The 17,607-nt window shown below is 40.9% G+C and overlaps 1 protein-coding gene across 1 annotated transcript in view; it reads right to left on the bottom strand.

Moving 5' to 3' along the window:
• Positions 1-17,242, bottom strand: part of plpp4 (phospholipid phosphatase 4) — a 48,907-nt gene extending 31,665 nt beyond the window's left edge. The window contains exon 1 of the mRNA XM_071481040.1: positions 16,984-17,242. Within this exon, the coding sequence (XP_071337141.1) occupies positions 16,984-17,072 (89 nt within the window). The 5' untranslated portion in view covers positions 17,073-17,242. The remainder of the gene's footprint in view (positions 1-16,983) is intronic.
• Positions 17,243-17,607: the final 365 nt, after the last annotated feature.

Here is a 17,607-nt window from a genome sequence, read left to right as displayed (position 1 = left end):
TGTGGCATGTCGCCATCTTGTGAGGCACATGCTCTGTTTACCTGTGCCTGCGACGAAGCTTACTTGTTTTGTTTGGCTGAAAAGTTGCTTAAATTATTCAAATGTGATGGAGAAGGGGAGAGAGAAAGAAAAGGGACCTACTGGGAGAAATCAGATTGCAATGCCAAGCAAGAGAACATGGACAAGCTAATAGCGATAAATAACATAGATCCATGTGACGTGGCAGTCCAAGACTGGATTACAGATCCTGATGCACTAACTCCTATCACAGACCTGGACTAGGTTTTGAACGGAGTGCTTACACTTTGTATGAGTTTAAAAGTTTTAAATCCCTAGAAGCTCACGAACAGTTTTGCAGTGGCTGCGTGTGTGCATGATTTACTAATTCACAAGCCAGCAAACACAGTCATACTCACAAAGGTAATGACACTTCTCCAATGAATAAACCAAACAACATACAAAGCTTTCAAAACATCATCGGCAGTGGTTTTGATCAGTTGCATTGTTGGAATTATGAAAAAGATTTTCTAGACCTTACTAAGGAATGCAGGATATTTTACTTGCTGTGGGGCAGAGTTACCCAAAATTTAATACGACGTGACATCAACTTCACATTCCCTATGGTATTTAAGTAAACATCAATCTACACGTTTGTGAATGTTACAGTATTCGTGAATATCACATTCAGAATGTATTTTCTATGAGTGAAAATTTCATTGTATAAGTTTTCTAGCAGTTCTCAGGTGTTTTTTTTCTTTCACATTCAGCTTACATATGACTATTTTATTCAAGTGAAAATTTAAACACTAGCGTTCAGATTTTCGTTCTACAAGCTCTCACGTCACATTCTACAAGTTCTCACATTGTATTCTACAAGCTCTCAAGCATTTTGCAAGATATCCATCTTCATACCCTCCTGTTCTTTCCCCAGCACACTGACTCTGTGCACAAGAAAGCCCAGCAGCGCCTCCACCTGCTGATGAAAATGCTCAGGGCTTTTAATGTCACCACTTTTAACCCTGGTTTACAGGACACTACTCAGATCTATACTCGCCTTCAGTATTTGGGCATGGTAGAACGTCCTCACTGCCAAACACAAACACAGCTTTGATGCAGAACTAAACAGGCCAGCAAAATAATTGGTCCCAAAAATAATTATCCCAAACTCCCCTATCTGAACTGTCCACTCGTTCTGTAATCAGGAAGGCCACTCTGACCAAGCAGTAGCCCTCTCACCCCTTCCAGCAATCCTTTCACTTACTGCCGTAAGGTCGATGCTAAATAGTCCCACTGCTCCAGAAACACATCTAAAATCCTTTCTTCCCTCTGTGATCATCACACTGAATGAATTAAAATAGGAAATGTACTCTGACATGTTTAACACTGTTCTTGTCATTTGTAGTTTTGACAATTTAGTCCTATTCTGTGTGTCTGCATGTGAGTGTTTTAAAATGAGCATTTGTTTTTGAGCCTTGTCAAATAAAGAATTCTGCTACTTTGTGAAAGACAATAGTTATTTTTATCTTCTTATTTTATCTTATCTTATCTTATCTTATCATGAGACATATGCAAAGACAGAACAGTGAAGAAGACTTTTTGCAGGCTCTTTGATTCCCGGCCCGGTACGTCCCAGTGGTGGCTGGCACACAGACAGGCTGCTCTGGAGTCTGCAGTGGCAAAATCAGCAATATACTCCTTAGACAGCCGATCAACACCTCTGAACTCTTTAGATTGTCTGAGCACATACCCTTTTCAAATTAAAAGTGATCACTCTGACAATAAATGTTCTAAGCATGAGGACCTCGAAAAGATATGCTTAAAATACAGTTTTCCGATTTGTCTTTTGAACCTTTCAGTATAGCCTAATTTATATCCTTTAAAAGTGTTAGGTCTCAGTGTGTTATGTTTGTTCTATTCTTAATTTGTAAAGAGCTCTGTAACAAATACTCGTTAAAGATGTCACATCATAAAGCTCATTTGACTTCAGCTCACACACAGTGCATACATTAATGCATAAAATTGGAAGGAAGTGTCAGACAAAGGATGCACCACGTTAGGAGAAGACGAAGAAGTTGTTATTGGAGCAAAGTTAATAGTGAACTACTGTATTAGAACATTGGATAAAAAATGTATAATTTAAAGGAGTAGTAGACATTTTGTAATATATACTTATATCCACACCACTTTTATATCTGTCTATTCAATATATAGCTACAGCCAGCAGTAGGCAAGCTTAGCCTAGGATAAAAACTAAAAGCAGGGGAAAAAAAGGTCAGTCCTCTAGTTAACACATTATATGTTGCTTCTTTATACAAAAGCAAAAGTCTTTTGGTTTTACAGCGGTTTATGTGCTCAACTTTTTATGTGATCACTTTAAAGGATCTGGTAGGCAGATTTAACTCAGGTTATCTGTTTCTCTCTGTTTCCAGTGTTTATTCTAAGCTAACCTAACTAGCTGTTAGTGCCATCTTCCTATTTAAAGGAGAGCATAAAAAGAGAATAAGCATATTTCACAAAATGTTGAACTCTTTCCTTAAATACACTTTCTGGCATGTACTGTATTGTGGTATTTTGCAAAAGTCTCAGCACTGATCAAATTAAGCCTCTAAAAGGTAATATTAATTGGCAATAAAGTGGATTATAATATAGAAGGGTACCCAATAACCTGGTGCGGGATCACATCCACTTTTTTTTTTTTACCAGAATCTATTAGGAATACACTAAATATATACGCGTTCACAGTGCGTATCACATCACATCAGCTTTCCCAGAGTCATGCATCAGTGAGATGTGCTGCCACAACCTTTAGCCTACAAAAGAAAAATTTGTAATGATTGATGGATGAGACTCGCAGCAGGTGAGCCTCAGTTTATCACAAATCCACAACTTACACACTCAACACTGCTGAAAGGATTAAAGAACGGCGCAGGTTTTGCTTGAGTCTCCATTTCTTACTCAGCACAGAAAAAAATCCTGCATTTGCTATTCCAGCAAAATCTAATCAAACTCCTCTGGCACTGCTGGATTAAAATGAAGACAACTGGGTATCCATGATTTAATAAAGCGCTGCCGCTACAATTTGATTGGAGTGGTTCACAGTGGTGAAAAATGGGAGGTAACTGGCAGACTGATGATACATTTTTGATTTAATTATGCTGCTTTATTTCATTGATTATTGGACCCATAGATCAGAGCAAAGCACTGCTACCTTGACAACTAAAGTGTGCCAATGCGTGGTCATGATTGTAGGCCGGGGGATAATTGCTCTCTTTACCAATGGAAGTTTCAATCAGGTGGTAGTAATCAACCTGGCAGATTCCCACTGCATTTCAGAAACCTTAAAATTAAGGGTTTCTCAAATCCTCAAATGTCATGATTTAAGACTTAAATCATGACATTTGAGGATGCATTTTTTGGTTCTAAAAGGACCAGACTGCAGGGAAATGTGTGGAAACAGATGGCATCTGTAAGCCTTGTAGGTGAGGTTGTGACGCTGGTTATGGCAGTGGGCTTAAGTTAACTGGGAACTGAACCAGTATTGTGCCTCTAAGGAAAAGAGTATCAATTCTTGTGCCTTTTTTCATCATTATCAGCACAGCCAGTGCAAATGCAAAAGTGGATGATTATATTGTTATCCAACAAATACACCTGCTGTAGTTTAAAAAAAGACACACATAGCATAATATTAACATCCTCATCTGATTTTCCCATACCACAAGCTGCATAACTAATATAATCGCATTTAATCAACGTAATTACTGAGATGTGTTCAAAACAGATATTATGCATTTACCAAGAAGCTTCTCATAGTGTATGCTGCTATGTAATTCAGTATTCTGCGAGTGCAAGAAATGTCACATCCCCTCTCTGTCTCTGTTTGTGTTAGTGGTTACAGTCAGGGCCTTCACTGAACGTGTCAGGAATGCACAGTATTGGTCCTGTCACAGACAAGGGAGGGAGGAGGGCAGGGGGATAGATGCAGAGTGACACTGACTTCCCTAGAGATCTCACTTCTCAAGTTGTCTGAAAGGGAGAGAAAAAAGAAAACACCATCCTTTCCTGGTCATGCAAAACCCTAGTGGTGGGATACAGAGGAAAATGCAGGGTTATTCTTTCAGCTTCAAATTACCCTTTCACACTGGCTAATTCAAGAAGCTGTATTGGAAAGCCACTCACTATATAATGAGGAGTAAAACAAGGGCTGGCTTGGTCAGACTACAGGTGGCCACTCACGATAAAAGCCTCAGAGAAACTTTAAGAAAGGTCAAAGTCCTGTATTTGAGGCAGGCATTAGGAAAAGCAGTGCTGTGTAGCTGACAGGACATGGCCAAAGGGACACAGAGGAATGAGGAATCAAGGGAGCTTGCGAGGAGTGCATGGCGAGATAAATGTCCACCCCACAGCAGGAAAGAAAGGAGCGAGGCTGCTACACAGATGATCTGCCAGCAGGCTTCACAAATGCTCCACAGGTCCAAAGCTTATATTCACTGAGGTTGCTGAGTAAATGCACTTTGTAGAGGAAGGTGTCACCCTCAGATGCTCTTATACATAGAAGCTGTTCTGTTATGAAGTGCTGTAGTTCACTTTTCCGGTGCGCCTGACTTTTCTTCTCCTCTGCATGAACTTAAGTCATTCCTATTTTTTTCATTACACAACAGTTACACAGTTTAAAGAAATAGTTCAACATGTGAAAATATTCTATTTGCTTTCCTTCAAAGTGTTAGATAAGAAGATCAAGAACATTTGTAGACATGATACTGGTAGATTAGTAAGTAGTAGTAAGTACTAAGAAGTAAGTACAGAGCTGGAGCTTTGAAGTAATTAGCTTATCTTTGCATATAGGGGCAGAACAGCTAGCCAATGTAAACACTTGTAGTCAAGGGGAGTTTGTGCCGTTGCCAGGCTGTTTCTGTATGAACAACAGTTTATCCATCTGCCCAGTACTTCAGAGCAGCGTATCTGACTTGACTGCCTTGCAATCTCACTGTCAAGGCAAGACTCAAAGGAGTCATTGCATTGTTGTTTGCCACAAGATATTGACTGCACACAAACCATAAACTGTCATTTTTACATTTATGAGTGCACAAACAATGTGTCTACCAGTATCTAATTACACTAGAATTGCTGGTAGGTGTATTTTTAAACTTTTAAGAGCAGGTGTAGCAGGCGCTACTATTACATTAAAATGGCTAATCGGGTGTCCCCACAAGTGTGCCATCAATACAGAATCATACCCAGGAAACCTTAAACCAAATGTAAATGGAATTCAGCGAACACTCATTTTGTTAGGTACACCTGTGTTTTTTCTATGACATAACTGTAGAAGTCACAGCTGAATGTGTAGCTTGCTATTTACACTGTCAGTGTCTTCCATGAAAAATGTGAGATGGCCCTCCCACTAAAAAAATGACCTGACAGTTTACTTGTGCAAGCAGCTTATTACGACCCATACGTTTTATTCATAGACTGTATATAAAGATGGACGTAGCCTTTGTGACATCGCCCATAGGTTTCTGAAGAGTGGTTTTGAAGCTCAGAGCAGGCTACTCCGCCATCGCCATCTTGGCAGTCCCTGACTCTGCTGAACTCCCAGCTAATCCAAAGATGGGCCAAGAAGAGGGGCGCCTGTGGAACTGAGACTTTGTTGGATACTGGTTTGTTGCAAGCAAAGCTGTCACTCAAACACCCTCAATTATGCAGAACTTTAAGCATTAATAGAATTTAAACAGTTGACTTGTTTAAAAATTATACCTTGCATAAAAACATACAGTTGTCATGACGGGGGGAATTTAACTATAGAGACCAAAACCATTTTTTGCATTACGCTGTAAAGATGAGCAGTCTGTGAGGATTGACTCCCATTTGGAGCCAGCATCAAGCAGCCATTCAAAGAACGGCCGTTTTTGGGACTCTCATGTTGGTTTCATTTTTTTGCCTTCTTCTAGTGGTGGTGTAAGACAACAGACATTTTTTTCTGCTAATTGCCAAAACATGTTTACGTTCAAGTGAAAAAGCCCTCTAATGGCCATAGTAATTATGACGAGAACAAAGCAGGAACTCAACAAAATCTGGGTAGGGAGGAGCTTGGGGTGGATGACTCGGATGACACAATATTTTTCTTAAAGTTTACAGTATTTTTGTCTAATTGATGAAATATGCTCGAAAACATATTGAAAGGTTCTGTCAAAGGCTACCGTGACCCATTGAAAATCCTGGCAGCAGGGCAGAGATATTGCCCTCTAAAGTTTTTGAGCAAGCATCGACCTCTGCCAGCTGGCATCTCTTGACAATAATGCTTGATTTGAATTTCATTTCATTGGTGATTTAGGTGGACACTGCACTTTCAAATCCTTCTGTTGCCCACATGTGAAAGACACATCTGAAACTGCTTATTAACAGTGTTAAATTGTTTGATGGTGAATTGTTCCTTGAAATAAATAAGTTGTACCTACAGCACATTTAGAGATTACTCCAGCTCTGCTCACCCCAGTGATCTGTAATTATCCTGTGACCTTTAGGTAAACCACAGTCACTGAAGGGTGAATATACATGAGAATTAGTATTTATCAGTTAACCTTGAAATGTGTTGAGCTTCAAAGTTCAGATATGAGTTTCACTGCATTTCCTTGCTTTGAAATGTATCATCATCCAAATAAATAAATAAAATAGAAATACACTGCTGAAGCACAGATAATTTATTCTGCATGCAGAATAACTGACACCTATGATCACTGCTGAGGTTAAGGAATTTGTTCAGCTCAGAGCAAGCACCTTCAAATCTAAGCAAAACACACATGAAGACACTTGGGTGGGAGTGTATGTGTGTGCCTTTGCTTGTGGGTTTATTAAGTTAGGCATGAGGGTAACCACGCTTGGACTGTCAGAGTAAAAGACAAGGGGAGGAAGGGAAGGGAGGTGGAAAGAATTAAACAGAGACAGCTCGATCATTCACACCGACTGTGATGTTGGACACAGATATGGGACTGGGACACAAGGCTGACATTTATCAGCGTTGTCGTGCTCACTGTTCGTCCTAGCAAATGTCAAAGTTGGCAGCAACAGGAGAGAGATTTCAGCTTTGTGCTCACTGAAGTGAAGGGTGAACTATACACACCCATCAACAACTCCCACGCAGCATCACAGCCAGTCATTAGCAGCATTGGAAGCCAAGGTGCATTCCTAGACATATACACACACAACCATGTATGCAGGCACACACACACACACATACAGTGCATCTGTCTGTGAAGCTTCTCAGTCTTCCAGGTCATGGTTAACCATGAAAAGTTGAATCGAGGGCAAAAGGACTTGGTTGTAGATACTTAAAGACTTTTCACCTCTAAAGAAGCTTCTTCAGTTCTGACACATACATCTGACATACTCGCAGACTCATACTGCACATGTGTTTTTCACAAAAATACACATTTAAATACACAAATACTCTTGCTTTTTCTTAGCAATATACACACATTCACGTCAAAGTGATGCTATACTTTAGTGGTTCTATAATCACTTACAATTCATCTGCTGATGCGTAAAGTGTATATAGAGGATGTTCTCTCACTGTGACACTTTCCTTGCCTTCGGCTATTTGAATTTATTTTATTTCCCTTCCTGGTTATTGTTTTCAGCCTAGCACACTGCATTCTGATGAGCTTTGATATCATTTGGACTCTCTTTTTCTCTGTCACCTTGATTTTTTTCTAGTTTTCTTGAAGAGGGTGATGTTGTTTTAGAAACCTTGAGAGATTTGTTTGTCACATGTACAAGAATATTAAATTACTTCTTTCTAGCAAATAAACAATACCTGTGCATAGAGGGGAGAAAGACTATAAGTATTCACACTGCACATGCAGCTGATACACTGGGATTTTCAGATGAATCCTGTTAAAACCATGCACCATGCATCAAACACAGTGTTTCCTTTTATTCTGGCTGATTAATCTCTCATAGGGAAATTTGGCAGTTTTTCCCACTCCTCCTGGCTCAAGCTCCGCCAGACCATATAGGAGGCATCTGCGAACCACCGTCTTCAGATCTCTGCACAGATGGGGATTAAGTCTGGGCTGTGGCTGGGCCACTCAAACACAGTCAGAGACTAGGTCCGGTGTTGTGTTGGCTGTGCACTTCAGGTCATTGTCATGGTCAAAGGTGGACCAGTCTCAGGTTGTGTGCACTCTAGAGCAGGGTTTCTTCAAGGACCTCTCTGTATTCGGCTGCATTCTTTCTTCCCTCATTTCCGACCAGTCTCCCTGTGCATGTTACTGAGACCCATCAAAGCATGATGCTGCCACCACCACGCTTCACCATAGGCACAGTATTAGCCAGATGATGAGCATTGCCTGTTGTCCGCCAAATAGTGTTTGGAGCTCTGCCAAAATGATTACATTTTTGTCTCATCAGACCAGGCCATCGTTTCCCTCACACTCTGTCTCCTTTAAATGCTGCTTGGCAAACCCCAAGCAGGCTGTTGTATGTCTTTCACTCAAGAGTGGCTTCTGTCAAGCCACTCTGCCATAAAGGCCTGATTGATCGAGTGCTGCTGAGATGGTCGTGCTTCCGCCAGGTCCTCCCATTTCTGTAGAGGACTTCTGAAGGGTTCTTGGTCTTGTATCCTCACCCTGATCTATGCCTCCCTACAGTTTTGTTGTAGAGGTGTACAAGAGAGTTCCCTGGACTTCATGTCTTGGTTTTTATCCTGACATGCAGTGTGAATTGTGAGACCTTGTATACACAGGTGTGTGCCTTTCTGAAAAATGTCCAGTGGCCACAGGTGGACTCCAGTCAGATTCCAGGCCTATCTCAAAGATAATCTAAGCAAACAGGAGGCGCCTGACCACCAAGAATTAATAGTTTCATAAATGAGAGATTTCAGTTTTTGCTTTTTAATAAGTTTGGAAACACAACAAAAAACCTGTTCTCACTTTGTCATTATTACCTGGTAATTTTATATATTCAAAATTAATTCTATAACACAATACAGTGTGCAAAAAGTGAAGGGTTCTGAATACTATCTGAAGGCACTGTATGTGTTGTGTGATTCATATTTCTGTGGCAAAAAGTGAGATATCACACTGCAGTGCCTTTTTGACAAACCATGGAGGAGTCATCAAGGAAAGAGTCTGGTCTGACAGCAAAACTCAGGGGTCTGAGGTACGCACACACACACACACACACACACACACACAATGAAGGCTTCTCCGGAAGGAGAGAGGCTTGCTTGTTGTATATTTTGAGATTTGGGCCAAGAGCTGAAAGTGTGAGTGTGTTGGGGGGAGGCTCTTACATCTCCTCATCCCCTCATCTGTCTTTCTAGAGATAAGAGTATGATGCTGGAAATGACGGTAATGGAGCAGATCTAAGAAAATACTTGAGTATGGGGCAATGGAGAGAAAAAGTGACAGAGAGAGAAGGTGGGAAACACAGAGAGGAAATAAGAATAGAAATATCATGATGGGAGAAAGTGCAAAGCAGTGCAGGGATCTTCCTCTCTGCTTCGGCAGGAACTGTCATTTCCACAACGCCAAGGTCTACAGCAATCCCCCTCAACTCAGCATCCACCTACTGAGCTGCAGTCATGGTTCAAATATTTCATCTTCTGCCAGCTAATGGAGAACTTTTTACAGAACATTTCCAGACAAATAGAGTGACACAGAAAATATAAAATATTGCCATAATTCACATCTCGGAGGCTCAGAGCTGTTATCTACAATCATTGAAATATTATTTCATACTGCTCTGCTTGTCCCTTTCAGATAAATTGAGCTTCAATGATCGATGTTGAAGATATGCATAATCTTAAGCCTGTCTAAAACATCAAAAATAACTGATCAAGGTTAAAGAACCATTTTGTTTATGTGCTGCAAGTAGTGGACTGCTCAACCAGAAATACTTGACATGGTTTTCATTTTCAACATCAAGAATTTATACTTTATTTCATTAAGGGTCAAAGGAATGGGATTGCTGCATCCAGTTTCATTATGGCAAAAAAAGGTTTTCTAGACACTGAAAACAGAATGTCATGTTGCAGTATTTCTTCCTAAGGATCAGCAAATGTAAAACCTGTGACTGTATGATAGCAGAAGTTAAACTCTAGCATATGATTATCCAGCTGAAAAATTGATTTATGAAACGCCTACAAGCTTGAGCACAATCCCTACTGTGGTTTTAGCCTTACTTACTGGATTTTTGATTAATGGCCCCCTGTAAACATGGGAACATCTGATTCATTTTCTTAATTTCACTTCTTAATGAGAGCTATAGGGGTGGACTAAGAATTAATTTAGGATGAAAACTGCAACTCCACAAAATATTAGAAATGGCTCATTCACATCCTCTAAATACATTTCACTAATGAATATATCACTATGATGGTTATGATAATCACCCAGAACTCTTTGCAATACAAGTTCAGACAGGATGTAAAAGACTGTCCTCCCTTAAAACAACCACATGGGTCATCTGTGCAAGCAGCTTATTATGACCCATAGTTATAATTTGTTGTCAGGCAACCTCTACAAGCTGTAGGTTTGACCAATATTTTCTGATCGACCAAATGTGTTTGCACAGGTAATATGAATGCAATCTACTACAACACTGTGTTGTCATGAAGGTTATAAAGTTCAGTTTTTGTTGAAACAATTTCTTGCATAACACTGACGGCTGTCCAATTAGAGATGAAACCGTTTCATGCTATATCACGGTATAAATGCCAGACGGTTAGTTTTACCATTTAAATTTTGATTTTCACTATACCCGTTGTTAATTACTGTGGTCAATTTAACTCAAGTTAGGTACTGTATGCCATCGACAAGCAGCAGTCTCCCAGACACATGCACATAGATTTGTTTTGTGTGTCAGTCAAAACATGGCAGTGCTCCTTTTCAGCCTTCTAATAAACTTTTCACACCAAAGTAGTGACTCTAAGGCCAGAGACACCCTCGGTGCGTTGTGTGTGCCTGGCAGCTGCGGAACATCTTGGTTTTCAGTTCAGCACCAATTTAACAGATTAGAGTGGACACACTGCCTGCTTGAGACTGATGTATTTTTAACCTATAATAAACTGGCACCTGCTACGTGTTGCTTCACAGTAAAAGGTAACCATGGGTCTTCATAAGCTGCTTGCACAGACGACCTGGGTTTGTTTTTTAAAGGACAAAGGTCTTGTAAGGAACCATGATAAAAATTTAATGCCAATAGTGGTTGAGATATCTCATTTTTTGCTTCTCCCCTCCTATCATTTTTCTGCCTGTAGTACATTTTTATCATCTAATGGATAGGTTGACCCACAGGACATTGTCTGAAAAATCTTGGTGTATTCCTTCAAGAAGAAAATGGTTAAAAGGACAGACGGTGAGTGACTGAGTGATCTGATGCCCATGGAGGGATAAAGAGATAGGGTTGGATAGATGACAGCAGGGACAGCGAGACATAATGAGCTGATCAAATGATTGTGGAGAATGAAATGCCAGAGTAGCTTAGAGCGGTGACAGACTGAGCTGTCAGGGAATCCCTGGTCTTGGTATGATAGTCAGCTGCCTCTGCTGTCATTGGAATCACAGATATTTCTAACACCTGTAAAGTTTGCACACTCTTCTCTCTCGTCTGTCTTCCCTTCTCTATCATTCTGCTAAACACAAACACCTCCATTTTGCCCAGTTTCCATCTATCCTTTCTTCCCATAAATCTTCTGTCTTGGCCTTTTTTGTCCATTTTACACCCATCTATCTTCCATTTCTTTTTCACACACCTCTCTTTCCATTTTCACTTATGACTTCAACTGAGCTTGTCGATCCTCTGTTTGTTTGGTTTAATTGGATGTTTCCCGAATAGACTAGACTACCACTTTTCAGAAGCTTCTCCTTTAAGGACTACGTAATTAATTGTGTTGGTTTTACATAATCAAGTACAACAATGGTTGATCTCTCTTCGCCATTTCAGACAAAAAATGAACACTCCTAGAGGTACAGCCATTTTTTCACCCCTCTCTCTGATTAGTTTGTGTCAACAGCATCCAGTCGGAAAGTGTTTCCACATCCCACCAGCCACAGTCAGTTGTCAAGCCCGCCAACTCAATTCTTTCTTCATCACTAAGATAATGAGGGTTGCAGATTGGATGACCTGTGATTCAGTGCTTCAGATGCTGGCTGCCAAAATTAAGAAAAGCAGAGCGAGAGTACACTGTAATAATCATACAAGCGGTGAAAGGTAAACAAATGCCAAATGACTCAAGATAGACATATGCCAGATTGTTGAAAAGTGATGTCTGACTACAAATGCCTGTACGAAGAAACAGAAACAGAGCAACATTGGCGTTCTCTTTCTCAACATTCATTCTATGGTATTCTAATTTTTACTTGTCTCTAGCTCTAGTACAGTCAACCAGACTCTGAGAAATGCTACATGTTAGACTTTCTTAATCAGCAGCATTTATTTCATGTACGACCTCTGCCAGTAACGAATGTGCAGGAAGCTTAAAATCAGCTTGACTGAGCTGTTTGGACAAAGCCGTCAATAAAACAAAGAGCTGAATCCCGCAGAGCTGCAGAGTGGAGGTACACCTCCACTCAGCTTCATGTTATGTCGAAAATGATTGGACAGTTTTTGTGGGTGATTTTGGGATAATATATATCAATATTTTCATTACCATATTAGAGTTAGTACATTACCACACAAAAGTCATGATGAATTCAATAATTATCTCTTTCTTCAGGATAGGTTTTATTGGAAGTGGCAGAGTCTACCTTTCTGAATTCAGACTGTCTACCAAAGTACAAGGAATTTACAGGAAAACTATGCATGCGTGTAATCTGGCACAACTTTATCTCATTCACATGAGCCTCACTGTTTACTGCTCACTCTCTTTACACACCACCAGAGCTGTATTAAGTTACTGGTCATGCAAATGGAGCACCCTGCCTCTGCTTCGCATTAAAAGCATTCAACTGGCAAAAGACGGGGTGGCTTTTACAGGGAAGCAGTCACAGAAAATTTTTAATTTTTTTTAATCAGCACTGTTGCTAACCATTATCAGTCATCAAAAATGTAACCAAAAAACAATGTGATGGTCATTTTTAATTTTTGCAATGAGGTAACTAATGGAACAGTGAAGAGCTGCAGGCGACAGGCTGCACCTATATTCAGACATCTTCTCTCTGCGTGCATCATGAATTCAGATCATTTTTAGATGACGTCTCCATTAAAACAATGTGACTTTGTTCAGTTACACTTGTTCAATCCAATAAGAGAAATATCCGCAACCTTTCCTCGATTAGAAATACTTTGTTGTTCATATCAACCAGAGACAATGTGCCCTGATGACTGTGTGACAAATCCTCTACAAAGAGATTTTCTCCACAAAATCAGAGTGTAAGGGCCCCCATCATTAATGTGCAAGCTAAACAATCCGCTTATTCTTAAACAGTCAAAGGCCTGACATTCTGCTCCTTCCCAGCATCTCACAAGGCTTTCTGAGACTTGCCAAGGCTCTGGACTGCATCCCAGGGCTGCTCCTAAGCCTTCCTCTGAGAGGAGAGGATGACTCGCAGTGAGCCGAACACTGTTTTGAGGGATGAACGGTGTTGTTGTGTAGCACACACTGTTAGCCTCATTTGACAGCAACTATATCAAAAATTATCCCTAAAATAATGTCAGTGCCACAGGGCATTTAACCCCTCACACACTGGACATTCTGGCATGCTTCAGTGTCTGTATACGTGATAAAGGAGATTTCTGCTTTGTGTGCAGAGAATCCTCATGATTCTGTGCAATAAAAGAGTCACTTCTGCTCGGGCCCAAACTGTCACTCTCGGCACAATCAAATCTATTGTGTTTTGTTGTGTACATCAACCTATAAAGCAGTTCCCCTCTTCTCTGGGTAATCACTCCATCAAGAAGCTTTTAAATTGCACCCAGAAGAGTTCACAGTAGTTTTGGTGGCTCTCTATTTGCTGTAGTTCAGGTCTTAATCTATAAAACCTCAAAACAATCTAGATCTTTCTAACTGCATGCCCTCCATCTTATCCTCTATCTCTTTCTTTTTGTCACTGTGTCCTTCTTGCTTTGTCTTCTCTTCTGCACTGAACCGGTATTCAGATATTTTCTGGAATTTATCTGCTTATTCAAGTGCCCGGCTATGAGCTTTGGAACAAACACAGTGAAACTTTAAGCCTGAGCATGTTTTGATTTACTGAGGACATGAGTCTGCCACACAACCACTCAAGTAAGAAATGACTTCTTGGCGTTTGTCTAAGCTCTTGCTTGTTGTGCTCCAGATTACACGGAAAGTGAAATAGCACCAATCTCATTATCCTTTCTCTCTATGTTGAATAGCTGGCCACAGAAAAAAAAAAAAAGATCTTTATCTTGCTCTGATTAAGCTTTCAGATTTTGTTTTTTCCACTTTGTTAAATGTCAATGATCCATTTCCATTTAGATTGAACTTTTTGTTTTACTCTTGAGAGATGACTCCTGGGATGCCCACCAAGCTATGATGACTGAATGGCATTAGCGGTTTGATAGCTCAGGGTCAACCGAACAGCACACACTTGGCCCATCGCTAAGGTCAGTGCACCACCTGAGGCCTGGAACAGACATGCAGCTTGGCAGGCAAGGACAAACGAAAAGTAATACTCCCCCACAGGCAGGTCACATTTGGCAAAAATTTGGATCCAAATAAAGCAGGGAATTCATGGCTCCTAGGTTCAACGTTTCTCCCCAACCAGAAACAGTCCTCAGAGAGTACAGACATGTGGTTTACTGTGTGGTGGAGAGCAACAAAAACAGCTTGTGTGGGTGACCATTCAAGCACAGTGAATAAGTGTTTTGGTTACAGTCAGCGTTATTTAACCACAATTAAAGATAGAAATAACAGTCAGAACTTGAATGTGATCTCTGATTAAAGATACCTCTCACATATCTGCATTCATATCTGCCTCTGAGCCCAAAGCAAAGGATTAATTCATTCATTTTCAGCATCCCCTGACACATGTTCACAATTATGAAGGAATATGAACAGCAAATGAGAAAATCTGTCCTTTCTTTCTTCCAGTTAGTCAAATTTAATCCTGAGCTGCAGAGGTAGCAATCAATAACTGAAATTCTAATTGGGGAAAACAAGATTTTAACTAAGCAATGAAGCATAAATACCAGCCTGCTGAGTCTTATTGGTAAAGAAACATGGATAAAGGTGCTATTTTCTGTGCAGTGCAATACACCTACACTGAACATCAGACACAGCTAAAAACTGTCCTTTACACCTCCAGTGAAGAAAACATCAGAATCTATTTGACCCCAATTAACTTGCCTTCCCCTCTGGCTTTGAGGTGAGACAAGAACAGGGAACTGCTGCCCTTCAGAGCCGGAGGGTGACTCTCTGATCTGCTGGGCATAAAGCTTGTTTAATACTAAAAATACAGCAAGTGCCAAAGTAATGTATTAGACCAAAAGCTCCATGTGTCAAAATACATGACTGAAATTTTTACTTTACTAAGAAAAGTAAAGGCACAGAACCCAACAGTATACTTTTTATGTCTGTTGTCTTTCTAAATGTAATTAATTGCAGTTAACTAAAAAATGGAATTGGGCTTGTATGGCTCCTCCTTATACCCATATTTGTCTGTATCGAATTATGACTAAAATGCCACAACTCTCCCAAAGCTGCACGAAATTCAATGCAGGTATGAAGATGACTTGTGTTTAAACATGTGGACATTTGAAATCAGTGTTGCATGTCTGTGTTTGTACATGATCACATAGGGAGAAGTAAACTTGATGTTGTGTAACCAAATTAATTTAATGTGTTGTACTCAGCTTAGGGCCACTGCTGTAAGCACAAAGCAGATTTACTGACGGCGGCTCCATAACCAACACAGTTTATTAGCCTTAGCTTGCTTTCCGTTTGCTGAAGAGAGAATATGGGGAGTAAAACTCAATTCATTACAGTGATCAAGGATTTGTGAGTGGGGTCTCTGTGGCAGAATACAACAGTTGGTGGATGATGATGAAGATGATGATATTGTGTGAAATTGTGTTTTGTTTTTCGTTGTTTTATTGTGGCCTGGAGCCCCGATACACAACAAGAAATCAGCAAAGAAATGTGAATCTCACACTTGAAGACACCAAAGGCTAAACCAAGATGCCTCATGCCTCCTCTATGACATGCTTTATTCTGTCCCTCGGACGGTTCCCTGCAGTTGAATGTGTCCCCATATCAAACATCAGCACCACACTCTTCTTGGCAGTACAATCCTTTCACTGTGACAGCACACATACAGCCCATAATGATAATCTCCACGTAGTATGCAGGCAGTTTTGCCACACACTCCAAATCACAGGAGCTGATTTTTGACTTTCCTTTTTTCCAGAGATGGAGTGAAAGCCACAGCAAGGTGAGTCATTTCAGATAACAGAACCTGGGGCTTTTTCAGATCATATCAAGGAGAAAATCAATAAGTGACACAATCATGGTGCAAACAGGGCTTAATACCTCAAGGCTGGACAAACAATTAATAATTCATATCTGTGTTAGTTCAGAGGCACAACCTTCTGGCAAAGTGTTACACTGAAAAAAAAAAAAAGTATTGGGCATTTCACATATTCCGGCATTCCCTTCTATCGCTGTTTCTTATGGAGTGAATCTCTAATAAGAGAGAAATCCACAAGGATATTGTCATCCATGAATGGTGACCAATTAAATAACATAAAGTATAATGCTGCCGGACATGCAACTTGTTTTTTGCAACCTGTTAACGCAGCGTCTGTCTGCTGTCCTACTTGTTTAGCGGTGATCCGTCCATGGTGCTGAACTGCGGATCAGCAGACGGACCTGTTCGTCCAGCCCCGCACCGCGGCACATGAACCTGAGGACAGCAGCTCGCTGTCTAAAGCCCCTGAAACTGAGGGGCAGGCGATGCCAGACTGGATTTGATTTGATTTTTTTTTTTTCTGAGAACAGAAAACTCAGCCGCTCGAAGCTTTACTTACACAAAAACTCCGAAAAGCAGAACTCGGATGCCAATCTCCAAAGCCAGCTCCCGCATGTTTTTCCTGCGGTCTGGCGGCGGCACATTCATGACTCTGAGATAATCCGGCAGGTGAGGCGGAGGAAAAAGCAGGTCCCGGTCACTTCTGAGTGCTCTTCACTTTGTACTCCACCTCAACACAGCGAGCGGTGCTCCCTAATCACACATGCCGCGCTCCTCCATCGCGACTCGGTCACCTGAAGCAGTCTTCCCCTCCCCTCCCCTCTCCTCTCCTCTCCTCTCCTCTCCTCGCCTGGGTCTGCCTCCGCTCGCCTCCGTCTCTTTCAGTCCCCTCGGGCGGTTTTCTTTATTGCAACTATGTTGCTAACAACCTGCTCCTCTATCGAGTCAGAGTCTTCTTCTTCCACTCCATCAATTACTTGGGTTGGAGTTTTGGGAGCTGAAGACAGGCGTCGGAGGGAAAACATAAGAGGTGTGGGCTAGAACTGAGGGGGGAAAGTGATGAGAGAGTCAGAATGGGTCTCTCTCTCTCTCTCTCTCTCTCTCTCTCTCTCTCTCTCTCTGCTTCACTTTGGAGAATCACATGAGCAGAAGTATCTGGAACACCACTCAGGACCTCACAGGA

Source organism: Trachinotus anak, unplaced genomic scaffold (genome assembly GCF_046630095.1).
Source record: "Trachinotus anak isolate AG129_WGS33_773 ecotype Australia unplaced genomic scaffold, CSIRO_AGI_Tana_v1 ptg000007l, whole genome shotgun sequence".
NCBI classification, from domain to species: domain Eukaryota; kingdom Metazoa; phylum Chordata; class Actinopteri; order Carangiformes; family Carangidae; genus Trachinotus; species Trachinotus anak.
This window is presented reverse-complemented; position numbering and strand designations above follow the sequence as displayed.